General features: G+C 32.8%; 1 protein-coding gene and 1 long non-coding RNA gene across 4 annotated transcripts; one reads left to right on the top strand and one right to left on the bottom strand.

Moving 5' to 3' along the window:
• Positions 1-490: 490 nt before the first annotated feature.
• Positions 491-15,706, top strand: LOC123682905 (ubiquitin carboxyl-terminal hydrolase 16). Of its 3 annotated transcripts, none has more exons than XM_045621726.1 (11): positions 491-641; positions 737-1,316; positions 2,738-2,999; positions 3,409-3,486; positions 4,212-4,448; positions 4,653-4,836; positions 4,960-5,206; positions 6,602-6,906; positions 7,782-7,989; positions 13,429-13,704; positions 15,022-15,706. In XM_045621726.1, the coding sequence occupies exons 2-11, from the start codon at positions 840-842 to the stop codon at positions 15,427-15,429; spliced, it is 2,682 nt and encodes an 893-aa protein (XP_045477682.1). In that variant the 5' UTR covers positions 491-641; positions 737-839; the 3' UTR covers positions 15,430-15,706. The 3 variants fall into 3 exon arrangements, with proteins under 3 accessions (XP_045477682.1, XP_045477684.1, XP_045477683.1); XM_045621727.1 differs by having other exon boundaries at positions 625-681; XM_045621728.1 differs by lacking the exon at positions 3,409-3,486.
• Positions 13,494-13,972, bottom strand: LOC123682906. Its single transcript, XR_006747911.1, has 2 exons — positions 13,795-13,972; positions 13,494-13,731 (listed from the first exon to the last, which is right to left on the bottom strand). It is a non-coding gene; the product is annotated as an uncharacterized LOC123682906 (long non-coding RNA).
• Positions 15,707-17,507: the final 1,801 nt, after the last annotated feature.

Raw genomic sequence — 17,507 nt, 5'->3', positions numbered from 1 at the left:
ACAGTATCCAGTAATAGTCGACTCAAGAAGTGATGGTATGATAAACAATTGTCGAAGAAATAAAAATATCGGAAGTAAATCATTGTTTTTATTCATAATTTCGAAATGAATTTTCGGCAAGTAAAGACCAAAACAATTAAATATAAGATAATATATATATACTTTTTTTTTCTTTTTTTTTTTAACTTCACCACAATGGGGATGGTTCGCCACTTGAACCTAAGGTTCGCCAAGTACACCGGTCCGCTTTGCGGACAAGGTGTTCAGGAGCTAGTGAGGAACTTTCGCACTATCTTTGTGGTAGCAATATATATATATACATATGTATAAGTCTAGCAATATTCCTTTAATTGAAGGAATATTGCTATATATATATATAGCAATATTCCTTCAATTAAAGGAATATTGCTAGACTAATGTTGATGTCCAACTGTAATGATATACAATCTTGAAAAAAGATTATTTTACGCCGAAACATATGTTGATTTCACTGAATAAAATGTAAATATTTGAATTTTAATGTGCTCTAAACCCAAGAATATTACACTTTCTATATAAATATATTCTGTGCCACAGAGCCTCTTGTGACAATATGTCAAAAAGTGAAATAGTTTCAGGGTTATTCGTGATTCGTGAAGCAGGTACTCGTCTTGTCATCCTCTTTGCCCATTAATTCATTTAGTTAATTATATATTTTCATTTTAGTATTGTATTCAACAATTTATCTTTATTTCAGTATATTTTGGCTGAGCTTCTGAAGAAAAAAATAGATATTTTTGTATGTGAAGGTTATACAAAACGTGTTAGAATCAATTGCTAGTGGAGACATTGTGAGAAAAATGATGAAAAAGAAACACCAAGGAGACCCTAATGAGCATTCCACAGACAGTTGTGATGAGAATCAAAACAATGTTGTGGAGTGCATCCATATCAACAAGTCGATAGATCTTCAAATGTTAAAAAGAACAATAATTAAACAAGGTTTTCTCAAAGATTGTGAAGAATGTAAGAAAATACCTCAAATCAATCAGGATGATGAGATGGAACTAGAGTATGATTTGAGTCTTTGGATGTGTTTGAGGTGTGGACATCAAGCTTGTGGTAGAGGAAAGAATGGACATGCTCTCAAACACTTTGAAACCCCTCATTCAGATGAACATACTCTATGTGTAAATACCACCATTTGGACTGTATGGTGTTATAAATGTGATGATGAGGTGAATATCACCTGTAGAAGAAAACTGTTAGAAGCAGTTGAGTACTTACGTAAACACTTTGAATCTTTATACCAGATCAATAGACCAAAATCCATAAATGTGAGTACCAATTGAATTTTGTATTTAATTCAATTTAACAATGATAATTTTTTTCGGTAAAAGTGCAGAATCCAATCCAAGATATTGCTAATGTAAAGCTAACTAGCTCATGAGTACATAAGCAATATCTTGGGTTTGTATTCCATTGTTGTACCAAAAAAATGTATCATTGTTAAATTGAATTGAATACAACTACAGCAACACCGAATGAGATTGAATGTGTGAATTCTGTTTAATGACAAAAAAGTAATTACAGTAGAAACCCTGTTTAACGGATACCCGATTAACCAGATGTCCCCAAATCGAGGGGTCGATCAGAAATTTCCCTGATGTCTGCACTACGATTTTGTTATTCTTTCAGTCAGATGCAAATGAAATTTAAGGAAAATTTCGAACCAGATTGAAACCATATTTATTTTATAAATATGTATTTGAGAAAAATCTATTCAATTTGTTTTCTTTTTAATGAGTATTCATTCATGTTACTGAGTGTTATTTTATTTCCCTCAATAAATATATACATAATAATTTTTACAATATGTATGATAATCTCTTCTCAAAGATTATTTGGATTTTCGATTATCTGAGGGCCTAACAACAACAATTAGTCTGGATAATGGGGTTTCTACTGTATGCAAATTGAGTATTTTCTAGCACTTGTCCCTTTTGGAAAAACAGCCGAAGGTAATTTTGAAAGTTATAGTCAGAGAATTAGAAAAAATGTCTACTACTCAAAAATATCAGAGTACAGGGATAAAAAATGCTAGTAGATGAAGGGAAAGGACTAAGGTTTATTTTCTCTTACCAATCCCCAAATAAATTTTAATTTTAGTACAGGTTAGAAATTACTGGATTTTTGGTAATGACTATTATTTCCCCTTTGTTATTATAGACATTTTTCAAAAAGATACCTTTGATTTTCTAGTCTCCCAGTAGAAGACCCTGATTACCCAATATTAATTTTTTGTATTCTGCAGAGTTGATTTCTGTTGAGGCGGCAAATTGAGTCTCGCCTAGGGCGGCAGTTTGGCTAGCGACGGCTTTGGTTAATTTAGTTTCTTTATTTTAGTTGCTTAAAATCCAAAAAGGTCAGTAGCGTACTTTTTTCCCAATATTGTTGGCTGTGGTGCCAACTGAGACGCCACTGGACCTAATAATTTCAATCTAGTTATGCCTGTATAAGGGTTTTATTATTTCAAACAACTACCAAATTTCAACTGAATCAGTTTAAAAGAATATTTATGATATTTTTCAAAATTTCTTTTCAATCTTCAACATATCTCAGATAAGAAGGAACTCCCGATATATGTTCATAGGTACATTTTTTGAACGACCTAATGAACCACCTTCTGAAGTTAGACAAAAGAGTTAAAAAATCAAGTAAAAACATATTTCATTACAATCTATTGAAATCATTTCAGGCATTGGAGATAATCCCACTTCAGGAAAGTCAGCCATTATTGAACGACCTAACTTCAAAGGCTACAAGTCTACCACGTGCCCGTGGACTAGCTAATCTAGGTAACACATGCTTTTTCAATTCTGTGATGCAATGCTTAGGACAAACCCCATATTTGCTTGAACTTCTAAGCGAAGCAGAAAATCCTGGGCAGCATGTGATCCTACCAGGTGGTAAAATGGATTCTGCTAATAAGGAATCTCCTGAGTTAACACCCATAGAAGGTGAGTTGGATTGGTTGCAGCATTTAGATTTCTAAATTAGTCAATGAAACTAGGTCATTGGGTAAATATTTCCGGATCATCTTTGAAACTCTCAGTATCATTACAATCACTCTATGTGATCTACAAAGCATGATCTGGTAATTTTACTTCTTTATATTAAGCATTCTGTAGGCTGAATTTTTATTATAGTCATGGTGTGAAAAAGTAAACCTTTATATGAATCTGTAGAAAATTCGTTCCTGGACTTTTCTTTCTAGATTGTAATTTATAGAAACAGTAAATTTGGAAATTTAGGGTAGTTACATCTAATTTTATAGTTATCTAATCGGAATCCTCGAATCATAGATCTCGTTAACACTCATTTCAATCTGTCTTGTTTCAAAATTTCTCATAAATTCGTGTTTTATAGAAATTTTCAATATGTTCGAAAATATCTCTAACGAAAAGCGACCCCCAGGATCCACAGTACGCTTCAAGAAATTTCCAAGTAAGTACCAATATTCGCAAATCTTCACAATCGGTTTCTGAAGATTCAAGTGAGTTACTTATTAATTCCAAGTTATAAATTATCACTGCATACCATTTGATATTTGAGCTGGTGAAAAGACATCAACTTATCAATAAAAAAGTCGTCTTCTTGTGGAAAAAATGTCTTATTTCATCCAATTTGAATTATCACAAAAGTTGAAAATATTTGACCATTATTTCCATATAATATTTTTCAGCTTTGTCAACAGACAAATAATATGACCTCAAAAGTTGCTTACACACTTTTTATGTATGAATTTTGTGAAATTATTATCACAAATATCAAATGTCATCATGTTTTCCTCTGATAAAAATTTTCTTTGGATCTTCCTCGATGAATTGGTAAACTTAATTTGTCCTTAAATTATTCTTCCACTATTCTAATGAATAATTTTTGGATATGATAGTGAAATGATTGCAAAAAATAGGCGAAAATCTAATCTTTGGAAAAAAAATTTTAATTCCATTAGTATATTCTAAGGAATTATGCTTGTTACCACCTCGGAGAGGCCAATTTTGCGAAATTACCAAATACAAAAAGCTACTAACGATAAAATACCTCTCTGTCGCCAAAAAATGATATTAAAGTGACACTAGAGATATTGATATCCTAGAAGTAGGCCATGATAATTAATTAAGTGACACTATTTCTTAATTATAACTAATTTTTCAATTTTACTCTAGGTGAACTAGGAAAATGGAAAGTTTTAACAAATGTATTAGCTGATACACTTAGGGAACTGAAAAGTGGCAGAGCCGAAGTATACACTCCTAGGTTATTGCTCTCTAGGCTAACACATCGATTACCTCAATTTGCAGGAGGTGATCAACATGATGCTCATGAACTTCTGCGGCATTTATTAGATGCAGCTAGAGAAGAAGATATCAAGAGGTATCAAGCACTCATTTTAGAAAGTAAAGGTAATAATTGAATTCTTACTCTTAAACCATTATCCAACAATAAATTTGACCGCAGTTGCAGTAGTTTTTCTCAGGAACTATGAAAGCTAATTGAAATTCGTTCAAAGTCTTTTAATATCGAATATTATTTCTCCTAGGTTGAGAATCCTATCCATTCTGAAAATCGATATTTAATTTGAAAAAAAATTGATTTGCTTATTTTAGGTTTCAAAGATGTCGATCCAACAACTGTTAGTGAAGAAGATAAAAAAATGGTCAAGTTTTACGCCCATCAAGCTGAAACACTCCTACCTATCGATCAAATTTTCAGAGGAGTATTAGTAAGCACTCTTCAGTGTCAGGAATGCAGTCATACTTCACATAGAGATGAAAACTTCTTAGATATAAGGTGAGCAGGCTGAAACTATACATTTTTACTTCTACTCAATATTAAAAAAAAATTCAAAATTCTACACTTCAATTACAAAATTATATTGATAATTGAACTATAATGATTATGAAAAATTTCTAGTTTGCCAATTGTTGAGAAACCATTGCCACCTAGAAGAAAAGCTGATGAAATAGAAGAGAAACCATCTAAACATCAGATCAAAAAAGAAAAGAGGGCTGAAAGAAAAAAAAATAAAGCACATAAATATCATAAATTCCAATTTATCGGACCTTCACCTAACCCAGCTGATGGAAACTTATCTGAAAATAATAGTAAAATGGAAAAGTCTGACAGTGAATCTGATGCTGATATTGAAGATAATGTGGAGGTAAACAAAAATTTTAAATTTGATCAAAATCCTATTTGCAGTAGAGTGAAAACAATTTTTTTGAGAACATAATATTTCACCTGCCAAAACAATATTTTTAAGGAATATTTCCCAGAAAAGAATTTTTGATACATATAAAAGAATTTGGTCTGAAGATATCAAACATAATTTATAACTAGTTTTTCGCCCTTTCTGACTTTCCCTATGAAAATGCAATATTTTAGTCTTGGTCATAAAATGTCCTACATACAATAAAACTCTGAGTGATCGAGTAACTATCATTCAAGCTCTAAATTAGCCAAGCCCAATCTAAGGGTCTATCAAGAACCTGATTGTTGTGAATCCATGCTCCTTATTAACCGAGTTTCTAATCAATTTTTGTGGATTCTTCAATCGATAATCTTAATGTGTCGAGTACATAGTATTTTCATTCTAAATCATGGGGAATCCCCTAATGTGTCTTCATCTATTAAGATTTAGAAATAATATACAATATTATACAGAAATGCATAGGTCATTCTTTTATAATGGAATTATTTACATGTTCAAAACGCTATTGAACTGTTGGATGTGTTGGTGTTTATTTTTTTAATACATAAAATATCAATCCGAGTTTTCAGTTATCCGATGAAGAAGCCCTTCTATAAGTGCTTTCCAGTCACCGAAAGGAGCTCCTCAGTGCAGCTCCGAACCGTATCGATCCAATCATTTTTACTGTTAAAGTAAGCAGAGCGTCAACCCCTCGCGCTACCTCTATCCTGACGGACCCCCCAAATTTGCGGGGCTTTACGCACTGACAGCTGAAAGATGAAAAAGACCGTTACTTGGCATACAAGTACGAGACATCCGTTGAACGCCAATCTTGGTTTGCTGCTTTGTTTATATTTAATTTGACAGTTTGGTTTTGGCATGTTCCAGTCATAGCGAGCGCGTGAGGCTCTAGTGCGCCAAACCCCGGAGTGACACGCACCTGACTGGAAAGCACTTTATGCTACCTTGGATAACCAAGGTTCTACTTTATTTGTAAACTATTGCAAACTTCTCCCCTCTAGGCGAATACTATCATCAATAGCAAAGCGCCACAAAGCCACACCCATTACTAGTTGCCACACCCATTACTAGTTACACACCCAGAAATCTGTGATAGTCACAGTTCTGCCCGATATTATGCAGCTTGTGGTGCCATCATATGGACTTGTAAAGAGTATACTGGATATTATTATTATTAGAACTCTTTATTGCATTAAAGGTTGTACAATATTTGTTAACAAAGTGCAAAAGGCGGATATAAATTAAAAAATATACATTGTTCTAATATGTAAACTATGCTATGATCAAAAGTTTGAATTGAAGAGAAATTAATGAGTTTGTGCTTTTTTTTATTACTGTTATTAGGAGTCCACATCTCTTGGTAATCAAACCTTAGACGATACATTAATCAAGGGTACAGAGTCTGGTTACAACTCTGAAAAAGTGTACACAAATAGTAGTCCTGACTCCAATGACCGAGGAATGTCTCCTGTTACCAACGTAGATGACAGTGGCATTCCCAGTCCTTCAACTGGCATTATTAATCTATCGCCATCAGGTGTGAACAAAATGTTTTCAAATAGCTTGCCTTCCAGTCCATCATCTATTGGAACTAATTATGCTGATATGGGAAGTCCTATCTATGGGCACAATAGTCCAATTGAAGAAGAGTAAGTAATATTTGAGATATAAGTTCATGACTTATTTGAGTATCCTGTCAGGCCCAAAAACTGCAATATTGTTTGCAACAAAGAGTTAACTATGTATTATATTACAAAGGTTTAATGAGTCTACTTGATGAAGGATATTCAATATATATCGAAAAATGGACAGCTTTGTGTCTATTCCTTCACAATAATATATCTATATGATATATTTGATTTATTTCTGTCTTGGAATATATTCCAATTCTAAAAATGACAAAATTAATAATCAACCAAAAAAAAAATTCAATATAACTAAAACTGTACAAATTGAGTAAACGGTTAACAAATTGAATAACTAAATTAACATAAAGACAGACGTACGTTTCGGAATTTTTGTAAATTATTATATAATTTTTCTTCATCAGTGCCTTATAGTTCAACAAAATTACTGAATTCACCAACTCACCACTTGTATATCTACTTCACAAAAATTGCAATTAAGAAACTAACTAAACGTAACGGTTTCTCTAGGTTTTAGTAAGTTTGAAGTTTCTTAATTGCAATTTTTGTGAAGTAGATATACAAGTGGTGAGTTGGTAAATTCAGTAATTTTGTTGAACTATAAGGCCCTGATGAGGAAAAATTGTATTATTATTTACAAAAATTCCGAAACGTATGTCTTTAATTTAGTTATTCAATTTGTTAACCGTTTACTCAATTTGTACAGTTTTAGTTATATTGAATTTTCTTTTGGTTGATTATTAATTTTGTCATTTTTAGAATTGGAATATATTCCAAGACAGAAATAAATCAAATATATCATATAGATATATTATTGTGAAGGAATAGACACAAAGCTGTCAATTTTTTTATATATGTATTATATTTTTCACTTATAGCAAGCCAGAAGATATGGAGAGGCCAGAATCAAGACTTTCATTCAACAATAATAATAACAACAATAACCGAGGTAGTTATTTGAAAGATGGTTTGGAAAAACTAAACCTCAATGATGGAGATTCTAATAAGATAATTAATTATTTGTGCAATGATAATAATCAGACTACTTCCAACAATGAGAGAAGTTTTAGTAATGATGAAGAAAAGGTGAGTTTATTTTTTTCGCATTGTTCATTGATGTTGCCAGGGAGACAACAGTTTTCTAGGAATATCGGTATTTCATTCATTATGTGGCCCTTGCTAAAAGATTAAATACCTACCAATTTTTTCTCAGAATGAAACCACCATTGTTTCATTCAATGATATCCTCTTCTATTTTTTTTTTTTTGCTAAGATGAAATATGATACGACAAAATAAAGCACCATAACCTTAGATCATTTTTGAGCTTCAATGCAACTGTGGACTTTGCATATCTTAAAAAATAAGCTGTTTGATTTCACAATATTCGTTCATTATTCTTGTATATTAAATCATAGTGTGTATAGTAGTGGGATTGTCAAAGCTGAAAGTTGAATCATTCCTCAAGTCATATTTAATTAATTGGAATTAATAATGTATTGTATGGGAAGAAATATGAACCAAGAAGCACTTAACCCTATAACCCTACCCCCTAAAAAGTTCTCTGTTAATGAGTGGCAAATCACCCACGAATTATCAAACAGATCTTGTTTTGATCAACAAAGATATTCAGACTCAATTCTTCAAGAGTCAGATCGACTTACCAACATGATGTTGGAAAAGACAAAACTGTTAAAAGCTGAAAGCAACCATCAACTGAAAGTCAGGGTAGAAGAAATAAGTTATCATAAAGGGGAAATGGAAAAAATTAGAAAAGAAATTTTATTAGAAATAGAATCATTGGTAGTGTATATTGACCGACTAGAGGATGCTAGATCTACTTTAGGAGAAGCCATGACTATTTGTAAGAAATGTCTGGTTATAAGAGACAGTAGAACTGGCATTGATTTGGTCCATGATGAAGTACAAAAGACCTTACTGCAGGAACTTCATGTTATTAGAAGTGTTGAGGAAATGTTGAAACATTTACATGGTCAAATGGGGGAGCAGCTGAGAAGTTTAAGAGCTGTTCTGTACACGGTAGACAGAAATCTTGAGGATAAAATTCACGCTTTGAAAATTGATGAAAGGGCTGAAGCACTCGATATTTCTAGCCTTAATTTGTCAATCTACCATGGAAGATGCCCACTTGATCCAGCCAATATAACATTTGAAGAGTGGATCAACGATTTGGAGAATACTATCAATACCGGCTTGCACAAACTCGCCTCCTCGAGACAGATGAGGCTATTGATGGAGGCGCTAATGAAACAAGCCACGGTAGATTTAATCACTCAGAGAACCCTTGTGAACGACGCGTTCTATCGTAATCTGGCAGAAGTCAAAGAGAAAAAGTCTTTTATGGAAGAACGGCACTCCGACATTACTAGAAAATGTCAGGATATGATGGAGAACATCCGAAAAATCCAACAGACCATCAAGAACCAGGAACCCTACATGGCCCTCTCGCATACGCGCTTAGGTAACAGGGCCCACCGTAGAAACGTGGAACTAGTGCGGGATCACGTGGAAACACAACTTGCGTACGAGGCATTACAGCTACGGAATTCAGTCGCCAGACTGCAGCAACTTCTTGCCGAATCTCAAGCGTCTCTCAGGCAATTGCTAAGGACGCAGTTGGGTTTGGAGGAGCAGATAAATGTAAAAACTGTGTCTATTAAATTGGATGAAGTTGAATGTTTAACGATACGTCAGAAAATGGACTATTTTAATTATTGATGATTTAATTTAAATTTATACTATTTACGAAAAGGCTTAAGTATAACTCAAGATATTCTTGAGTAGTATGTAATCTTATTTATACCCATTATATACTTACGTTTTCAAGGAGTTTTCAATGCACGGGTGATCTTTTCCGGCTCTTTTTTGACATAGTAATAATCACTGCGCTATAAATATAAACAGAATTTGACCAATTTAGATTGGCTTCATTCAGTCATACGTTCACCGTCCACTTTAGTCAAATATAAAAATGCAAAACTACAGCACAATTTACTAATAAAGGAGACTAAAATTAATTATTATAGTTCAAAAATTGATAAATCTGATAATAAGAATAAAACTCTGTGGAATATTGTTAATAAGTTTACATGTAGGAAAACGAGGGCACATCACCCAGTTAGTATCATTTTAGATGGTGTGAAATACGATAGTCCTTCGGTGCTTGTTAACATATTTGCTAGCCACTTCACCTCAATGGCTAAATCTAAGTTGAAGACTTGTTATGGCGACAATTTGTCCATTTCTTGTACCACAGCATCTTTGGTTGATAATACTTTTTACTTTTATCCGGTAACTAAGTTAGAGGTTCTTGATGCAATTAAGAATCTAAAAAACAAAAATTGCGTAGGTTTACATTCCATCTCAACTAAAATAGTGAAAAGCATCTCCGAAACCATAAGCGAGCACTTTGCCCATGTCGTTAACCTTTCAATATCAACAGGTAAATTTCCTAATACTCTCAGAGAGTCCATAGTAATCCCGATACACAAGGGCGGCAACCTGGATGAGATCACCAACTATCGTCCCATTTCGATCATAAGTGTTTTCTCAAAAGTTTTCGAAAGAATCGTATTCACAAGAATGTTTAAATTTTTAAATAAATACAAGATACTAAATCCAGCTCAGCACGGCCTCACTAGTGGACGGTCAACTCAAACGGCTGCACTTGATTTCATTGAGTCCGTGTATGGGTGTTTGGATCGCAATTTACATGTTGCTGGATTGTTTTTTGATTTGTCTTGTGCCTTCGACACGCTTTCTTTTGAATTCATTTAGATTTCGTTAAGGTTGGTTCCACTTATTCGACTAAATTTAAAATCGATTGTGGAGTTCCTCAGGGCTCCGTGCTGGGACCACTATTGTTCTTGTTGTTCATAAACGACTTGCCCATTCACTTGGCTCTATTTTTGGTGGTTCTCTTTGCCGATGACACCTCCGTTGTGGTCTCAGCGGAGACTGCTGAGGAGCTTCGTAACGCGTGCGAGGCGATTATACGCTAGGGATGTGTTGTTCGTTCAATTTCGACGAACCGGGTCGAACCAGATCCATGGCTGAGACGACCCGTTTCAAAAGACCCGTTCAATTGACCCAATGGTTCTTTTCAGCTCACTAGCTCAGATCGAATCATGTACGATTTGCGCATGATTCAAAGATCCGTAGATCTGGTTCTTTCGTTCGTTGTTTTTTTTTCTTGGTAAAGAATGTTAAGTAAATATCAGCTTTGTATTTGTTAATCGGTATGTTTTCAATCGGATCGTGAATTTGTGATAATGATTTTTTTGAGACATAATCATAAACATAAAAGAGATTATCCATTATCATAAAGTTATAAGTTACTGGGATGGCAGAATATAATAAATTGATAGGTATCTGGTTCATGAGATGATTATGGACTTTTCGAAAAAATTTCAAAATCTAACATAAATATTCCTCGTTCAAATTGATGATTTTTGAATATTTAAATGACTTATGAAGAAGTAGAAGTAAATCATGAATGTACTTTGTACAGAACACTAAATTCACGAGGTCTTGAATTATTAATTTTAACGAAAACTACCTAATGATCATTACCTGTATCTATTCCAACCAAATAAATACAGAAGATCTGAAATCCCTTAAACTGATATTAACTCTAATTAATATATCTTGTTTGACATTTTGATGAAAATAAAAAACCCATCCTATACCAATACCCCAATGCAATTTAAGACCAAGAACACAATATTCGGACGAAAATCGTGTCTCTATATTGTGGTTATTCTGATTGTTTTGTTATTAGTATCGTCAATCTAGAAATTGTGTATACTAATGTCATGTAAATATCAAGTTCTTTCGCTTAATGAAACCTAGTTTTGGAAGGTATTATTACAATTTATTGAGTAGAAGAACTTGACATTTACATGACATTAGTCTCTAGATTGACGGTATTAATAACAAAACAATCAGAGTCATAACAATACAGAGCGATTTCACTACATTTTCTACCTGTTATTATTTTGAAACATAATCCTTCAAATATTCAGGTCTGCGACTATTAACTTCGGTCTGCCTTCCACGTCAGCTAGATCTAGCATTTGATTATCTGTATAACTTTGATTTGAGGTAGTATGAGTCACAGTGTTAGGTTGCATTTCTGAACTATAACAATATTGTAACAAGAAAGTTCTAGTCGCCGCCATCCCAAAATGTTTTCGTTTCTAATTTTGCTGGTATAGTGCATGTTGAACATCAAAGTAACATATTTCTGATCAGTTATTGAAATCAACTTCTTTCCAATCAATTAATGCCGCCACTTGTCCTATTGTATGGGCTTCTTTTTTATCTGCTGAATGTCGCTTTTCGAAGAGGCAGAACTAATTGAGCCAAATCCTGTATATGCGTTAATATGATTTTCAAATAGGAATGAAACAAATATTTTTATAAAACCAACGGATAACCAGATCGAGAGTAATAGTCCAGAAATGCAATCTGACACTGATACTCATACAACCTCAAACTAAAGTTCTACATATAATCAAATGGTATATCTAGCTGAAGAGGAAGGCAGAACGAAGAGAATTCGTCATAGACCTGAATATTTGAGGGATTATGTTTCGAAGTAATACAGGGAGAAAATATAGTGAAATCGCTCTGTATTGAGGTGTCTCTGATTTATTTGTTTTTAATATCGTCAATCTAGAGATTGTGTATATTAATGTCATGTAAATATCAAGTTCGTTTGCTTAAGAAAACCTAGTTTTGGAAGGTATTATTTCTACTAAAGGTTTTTCAAAAATGGCAAATCCATTGGATGTATATTGCGATTTTTGTATATTTTGATGTTGGGATATTTGCCTATAAATGAAACTGCGGTGATAATTTGACTTATTTCATATTTTAAACGTCCAGACGTTTTCAACGGAACGAACAATCATCTACAATTATTATTGCACACTTGGGACAGACATTATCATCTCTTCTGTCTTCTATCCCCAAAAAAAAAGGAGTGAAATATAAGTGGTAGATGAAATATAAATATAATTCAAGAGCGCCCCTACCTCTACTACGCCCCTGAAGACAATGTCAATCGCGGATATTCGCCAAAAGTAGGAAAAAACCTAACCAAATTTGAAAATCAAATATAAAGTAGTTGAATACAACCATAAATATGTTGATATCCTTCAAGGACATTTCATATGAAAAAATGTTCAGACCTATGCTGATGACTTTTTTCTTAATTTGAGACAACCTACTTGTTTTGGAACAGTGTGTATATATAAAAACAAATGTATGTATTTGCCTTTTATGCATTACATCTGATCATCCTAAACCTGAACAAATGTGGGGTACATCTTTTCAAAGTTTTTGTGATATAGTATTATACCAGAATGAAAATTTACTTGAATAAATCTGAAACCAACTCATTCATCATTTGTTCGATAGAAATGACACAATTTTATCTTCGAATTTCCTTTCTTTTGAGATCACAGCAACACTTGAAGCCTAATAAATTTCTCATTTTCCAGATGGAAGAAGATGATGAGCCACAAGAAGATCCTAATATGTGGACAACCACTTTTTCGCATAGGTATCAATGCACCGAAGGAGAATGTTCCATTCAATCCTGCATGAACCAATTCACCACCTGGGAATTTCTCAATGGGTGCAATAAAGTAACTTGTGATGCATGTACTGAAAGATTGGGTGGCCCAGAAAAGAAAGTCCAATATAATAACGCTACCAAGCAATTGCTCATCTACAATCCACCAGCTGTTCTGATATTACATCTTAAACGATTCCAGGTATGTATATTCTTCATAGTTACTCATCTGTAATTAACTATAGGTAGAGGGTGTCCCAAGTTGAATAAAATGAATAAAAATTATGCTTACATCAATAAAATTTACTTTATTAAAAATTTCATGATTCAGCAACTGTCAAGTTTTGCGTTGAATGAATTGAAACTTTCAAATTTTATTCAGGCACACCACATTCTAACCATAAAGTCGTGTGTGATTTTTTATTTATTATTTTTATTTTATTCATTTACTTTCAAGTTTTATTCAGACATACCACATTCTTACCATAAAGTCGTGTGTTATTTATCAGATCGAGTCTTTCAATCTCTTCACTAAACACATGTGAGCGAAAGAAAACCTTATGGACAGTCCAGATTTTTGACCAGGTTCTTTTCAAAATTCCTCCATTTCCTGAACTGACTCATATGTAGTGAAATTCACAATTTCTCCGGTTGTTGATCATCAAATCTCGGTTTTCAGGTTAGGTCGTTCTATTCGGAATGTATAGTTCCCCGGTACATCAGTAGACATCGTAGTGTTTTCCTACTAAATCACTACTATATACATAAATCGACCTTGATTTTATGGTTGAAAGCTGTGACCTTTAAAAATACTGTTTTTTAAGAAGTTGCATTTTTTTGACATCTATGAAATTTTATATTAAAATTTATCATCAACTATTTTATTTCATTATGAGAACTCCTGTTTTTAATTTATAGCAGATATTTCATATATATTTATTTTATTTTTATTAATTAATTCCTTTCTCTCAAACAGCAAAATCTGCTGGTGTCAGAGACTAAGTTTAGATAATAGTTTTCAAACAACAATAATTCATTTCAACAAAAAATAAAACAATTTTAAATACACATTGCACATAGTAGTCTGTCAATAAATTATTCTTTATTTTGTTAATTAACTTTGTTCTGGTTTTTTCAATGTATTTATATTTAACAGTATCAGAATATATGGATATTTCTTTCTATGAATAACTTTAAATTCAATGTTTGTACATGGAAAATTAATATGATCATAAAAAATAATGCATAAACGCGCTGCTGCATTACTTATAAAGTAATTTTAGGTTAGGTCCACATGAGCTGCGCCGCTATAGATTTCAATCCGATAGGCAGAAATACATTGATACATAAGTACTCGATACCTATCGGCGTCCATGTGCATTGCCCCATTATTCCCAATGTATTTGTGCCTAGTTCTTCAGAGAGTTTTCTGATTGAATTTTTTTTATTTTAATTTTATTATAATCCTCATTTCTACAAATTTGAATTTGAAAAAAAAATTAAATATTCTCTTTTTTAGGTTTTCAGGTTTCGATCAGTGAAATTATCCAAATACGTGAATTTCCCTCTTGTCTTGGATATAGCCCCATTTGTTAGCAAGAGATCTAGAAGTTTACCAACATTTCAAGAGGGTCAAAACAAAATTCTTTATTCCCTTTATGGCGTAGTTGAACATTCAGGATCTATCAATGGGGGACACTATGTAGCATATGTAAAAGTTAGACCACAACTGGATAAGAATAGTTACAGATGGAATTTTTTACCCAGGAATCAAGCTGAAAAACTGGAAAAAATCGCCCCTCCAGCTGATCCTGAAGTTCCTAGTGGAAAGTGGTATTATATAAGTGATTCATATGTTTCGGAAGTGTCAGAGGAAAAAGTTCTAGGCACCCAAGCTTACCTCCTATTTTATGAACGTATATTGTAGATCTCATACTCTATTCATTTTTCGATTTACATAATTTATTTATACCTAGAATATTTTAATTACACTTTTAAATCAAGAATTTCCTCGAAGTTTGACATGGTGGAAATATTGAAGGAGGTTTCAAAATATTTTCATATAGTTAAGTATCTCAAGAAATAATGTGTATCAATGAACAATGAAACTTCACTTTCTTGAATTTTAGAATTTTTATTTGTGCATGTATTGAATTTCTCCATTTCTGGTGTTTTTAACAATAAATTCATCATGTTAATAATGATTTAATAGTTCTTTCATAATCCCAAAATGATTGCTGCAATCATTTTTCAGCAATGTACTTAAAAGTCAGCATGCTAAAATTAGCTACCCATCTCCCAAAAGTTATATTACTCACTGTTACTTCCACTTCCATCAATAATATGAAAAAATACCCAATAGAAAATTTTCATGCTTTGCCTATACTATCATGAATACTACTTGGGTAGCTATTTCCATTGAATCGTCCTGCAATCCACTACCAAAATCAACATAGCCATAGTATTCATTGCCTGTGTATTCCATAAAGCTATCTCATTAAAGATCAAAGGATATTCAGTTTTTATCAGTGTTTTATATTTTCAATCAAAAAAATTGTATGCTTCCAAGTTCTGAAGTGAAACCGGGTTTTGCATCAAATGAAGAATACCACTTTGATATTGTTTTTGGATGAAGTGAGCTATTCTCAAACTTATGTGAACAGCTGTAAGCTTTAGAAGAGGTTCAGAAAAGTGTAGTGTTTACTGCAATAGCAAGGTGGCGATTCGTGAGGTTTGATTGCGGTAAGGCGATAAACCGATTAAATTAGGTATATATTACCATAATATAAGGAATTCTTTCTTTTTCTTACTCTACACATTAATGTACCATCCTTAACTGATACGCTACCCAGCGCTGATTTATAGTGATGGAATTGTAGGCCGTGCATAACCGCCACCACGAAAAAGTTCAATAGTTGATTAGGGTTTTTGGTATATACCACAGGCCACAGCCTACCTAGAGACAGTATAATCTCACTAATCTGGCCATAATAAAAACCAGGGGCTACTGTATTATTGGAATGTTCGGACTATAGGGAAAAAAATCATTAAATAAAACATTTCATAAAGAAAATCGCATTATTTTTTCCTTTTCAAAAATATATAACATGATGTATTTTCCACAAGAATTCTTAGGAAATGAATTTGACGTTTAAGCACCGCTGTCTTTATAGACTTCATCTATAAAGACGCCTTGTGTTTAAGTAGTTTTGATTTTTGTAGGGGGCGCCACCTATTAATTTATTGTTTCCTCGTTTGAATAGGTCATTACTTTTCGGTACGTCCATGTACGTCTTGAACACTTTGAATCTTGGAAACGAAGCGTTTTCGGACATATATTTATTTGAACATATCAGAATATTGTCAGGAATCACCTCCTAAAGTTTGTCCAAGTACTTTTGAATCACCCTGTATAAGGTAATTCTAGCCAGAACCCTAATTTGTTTTTTAGTAAGAGCCAAATATAGTTTTTGAAAAAAAATCCAGTGGAAACACCCTTAAAAATTTATTTGATTTGGAAGGTTCAATAAAAAAATGTAGTGTATCGAAATTTTGGTCAAAATCGTAAACCGTTCTGTATATTCCAAATGAAGGAGATTTGAGAATAATATGGAGGCAATATTCAATCGCTATAATGTCCATTACCTACTGGTGAAGTTTAGACCATCCTGTATGAATTAAATATAAAAAAGGAAAAGGCCCCAGAAAATTATTTTGGAACTCAAGTCATCATATTATTTGTGAACTTGAGTCATAAATTTCGGGAAAAATAAAAACAAATTCGACCAAGGAAATCTATTCGAATATCTCGAAGCGTCCAATACATATTAAGTACATAAAAAAAATATATTCTTTTTCAAGAAATTCAAATGAAAAGTTTTCGAACAAAATAATGTTTCAATTCAACTTTTATTGAGATTATCCCAATTTTCATAGTCAATGTTTCAATTTTGATTCGTACATTAACATAAATAATTAGTACATAAGTTACGTGATAATAATTAA

The sequence above is a fragment of the Harmonia axyridis genome, chromosome 6 (assembly GCF_914767665.1).
Source record: "Harmonia axyridis chromosome 6, icHarAxyr1.1, whole genome shotgun sequence".
Lineage (NCBI taxonomy): Eukaryota > Metazoa > Arthropoda > Insecta > Coleoptera > Coccinellidae > Harmonia > Harmonia axyridis.
This window is presented reverse-complemented; position numbering and strand designations above follow the sequence as displayed.

Coding starts and splice junctions, on each gene's coding strand:
- LOC123682905 (XM_045621726.1), top strand. CDS start 840: ATGATGAAAAAGAAACACCAAGGAGACCCTAATGAGCATTCCACAGAC. Junction 1,317..2,737: donor ATAGACCAAAATCCATAAAT/GTGAGTACCAAT, acceptor AAATCATTTCAG/GCATTGGAGATAATCCCACT. Junction 13,705..15,021: donor TACATCTTAAACGATTCCAG/GTATGTATATTC, acceptor TCTCTTTTTTAG/GTTTTCAGGTTTCGATCAGT.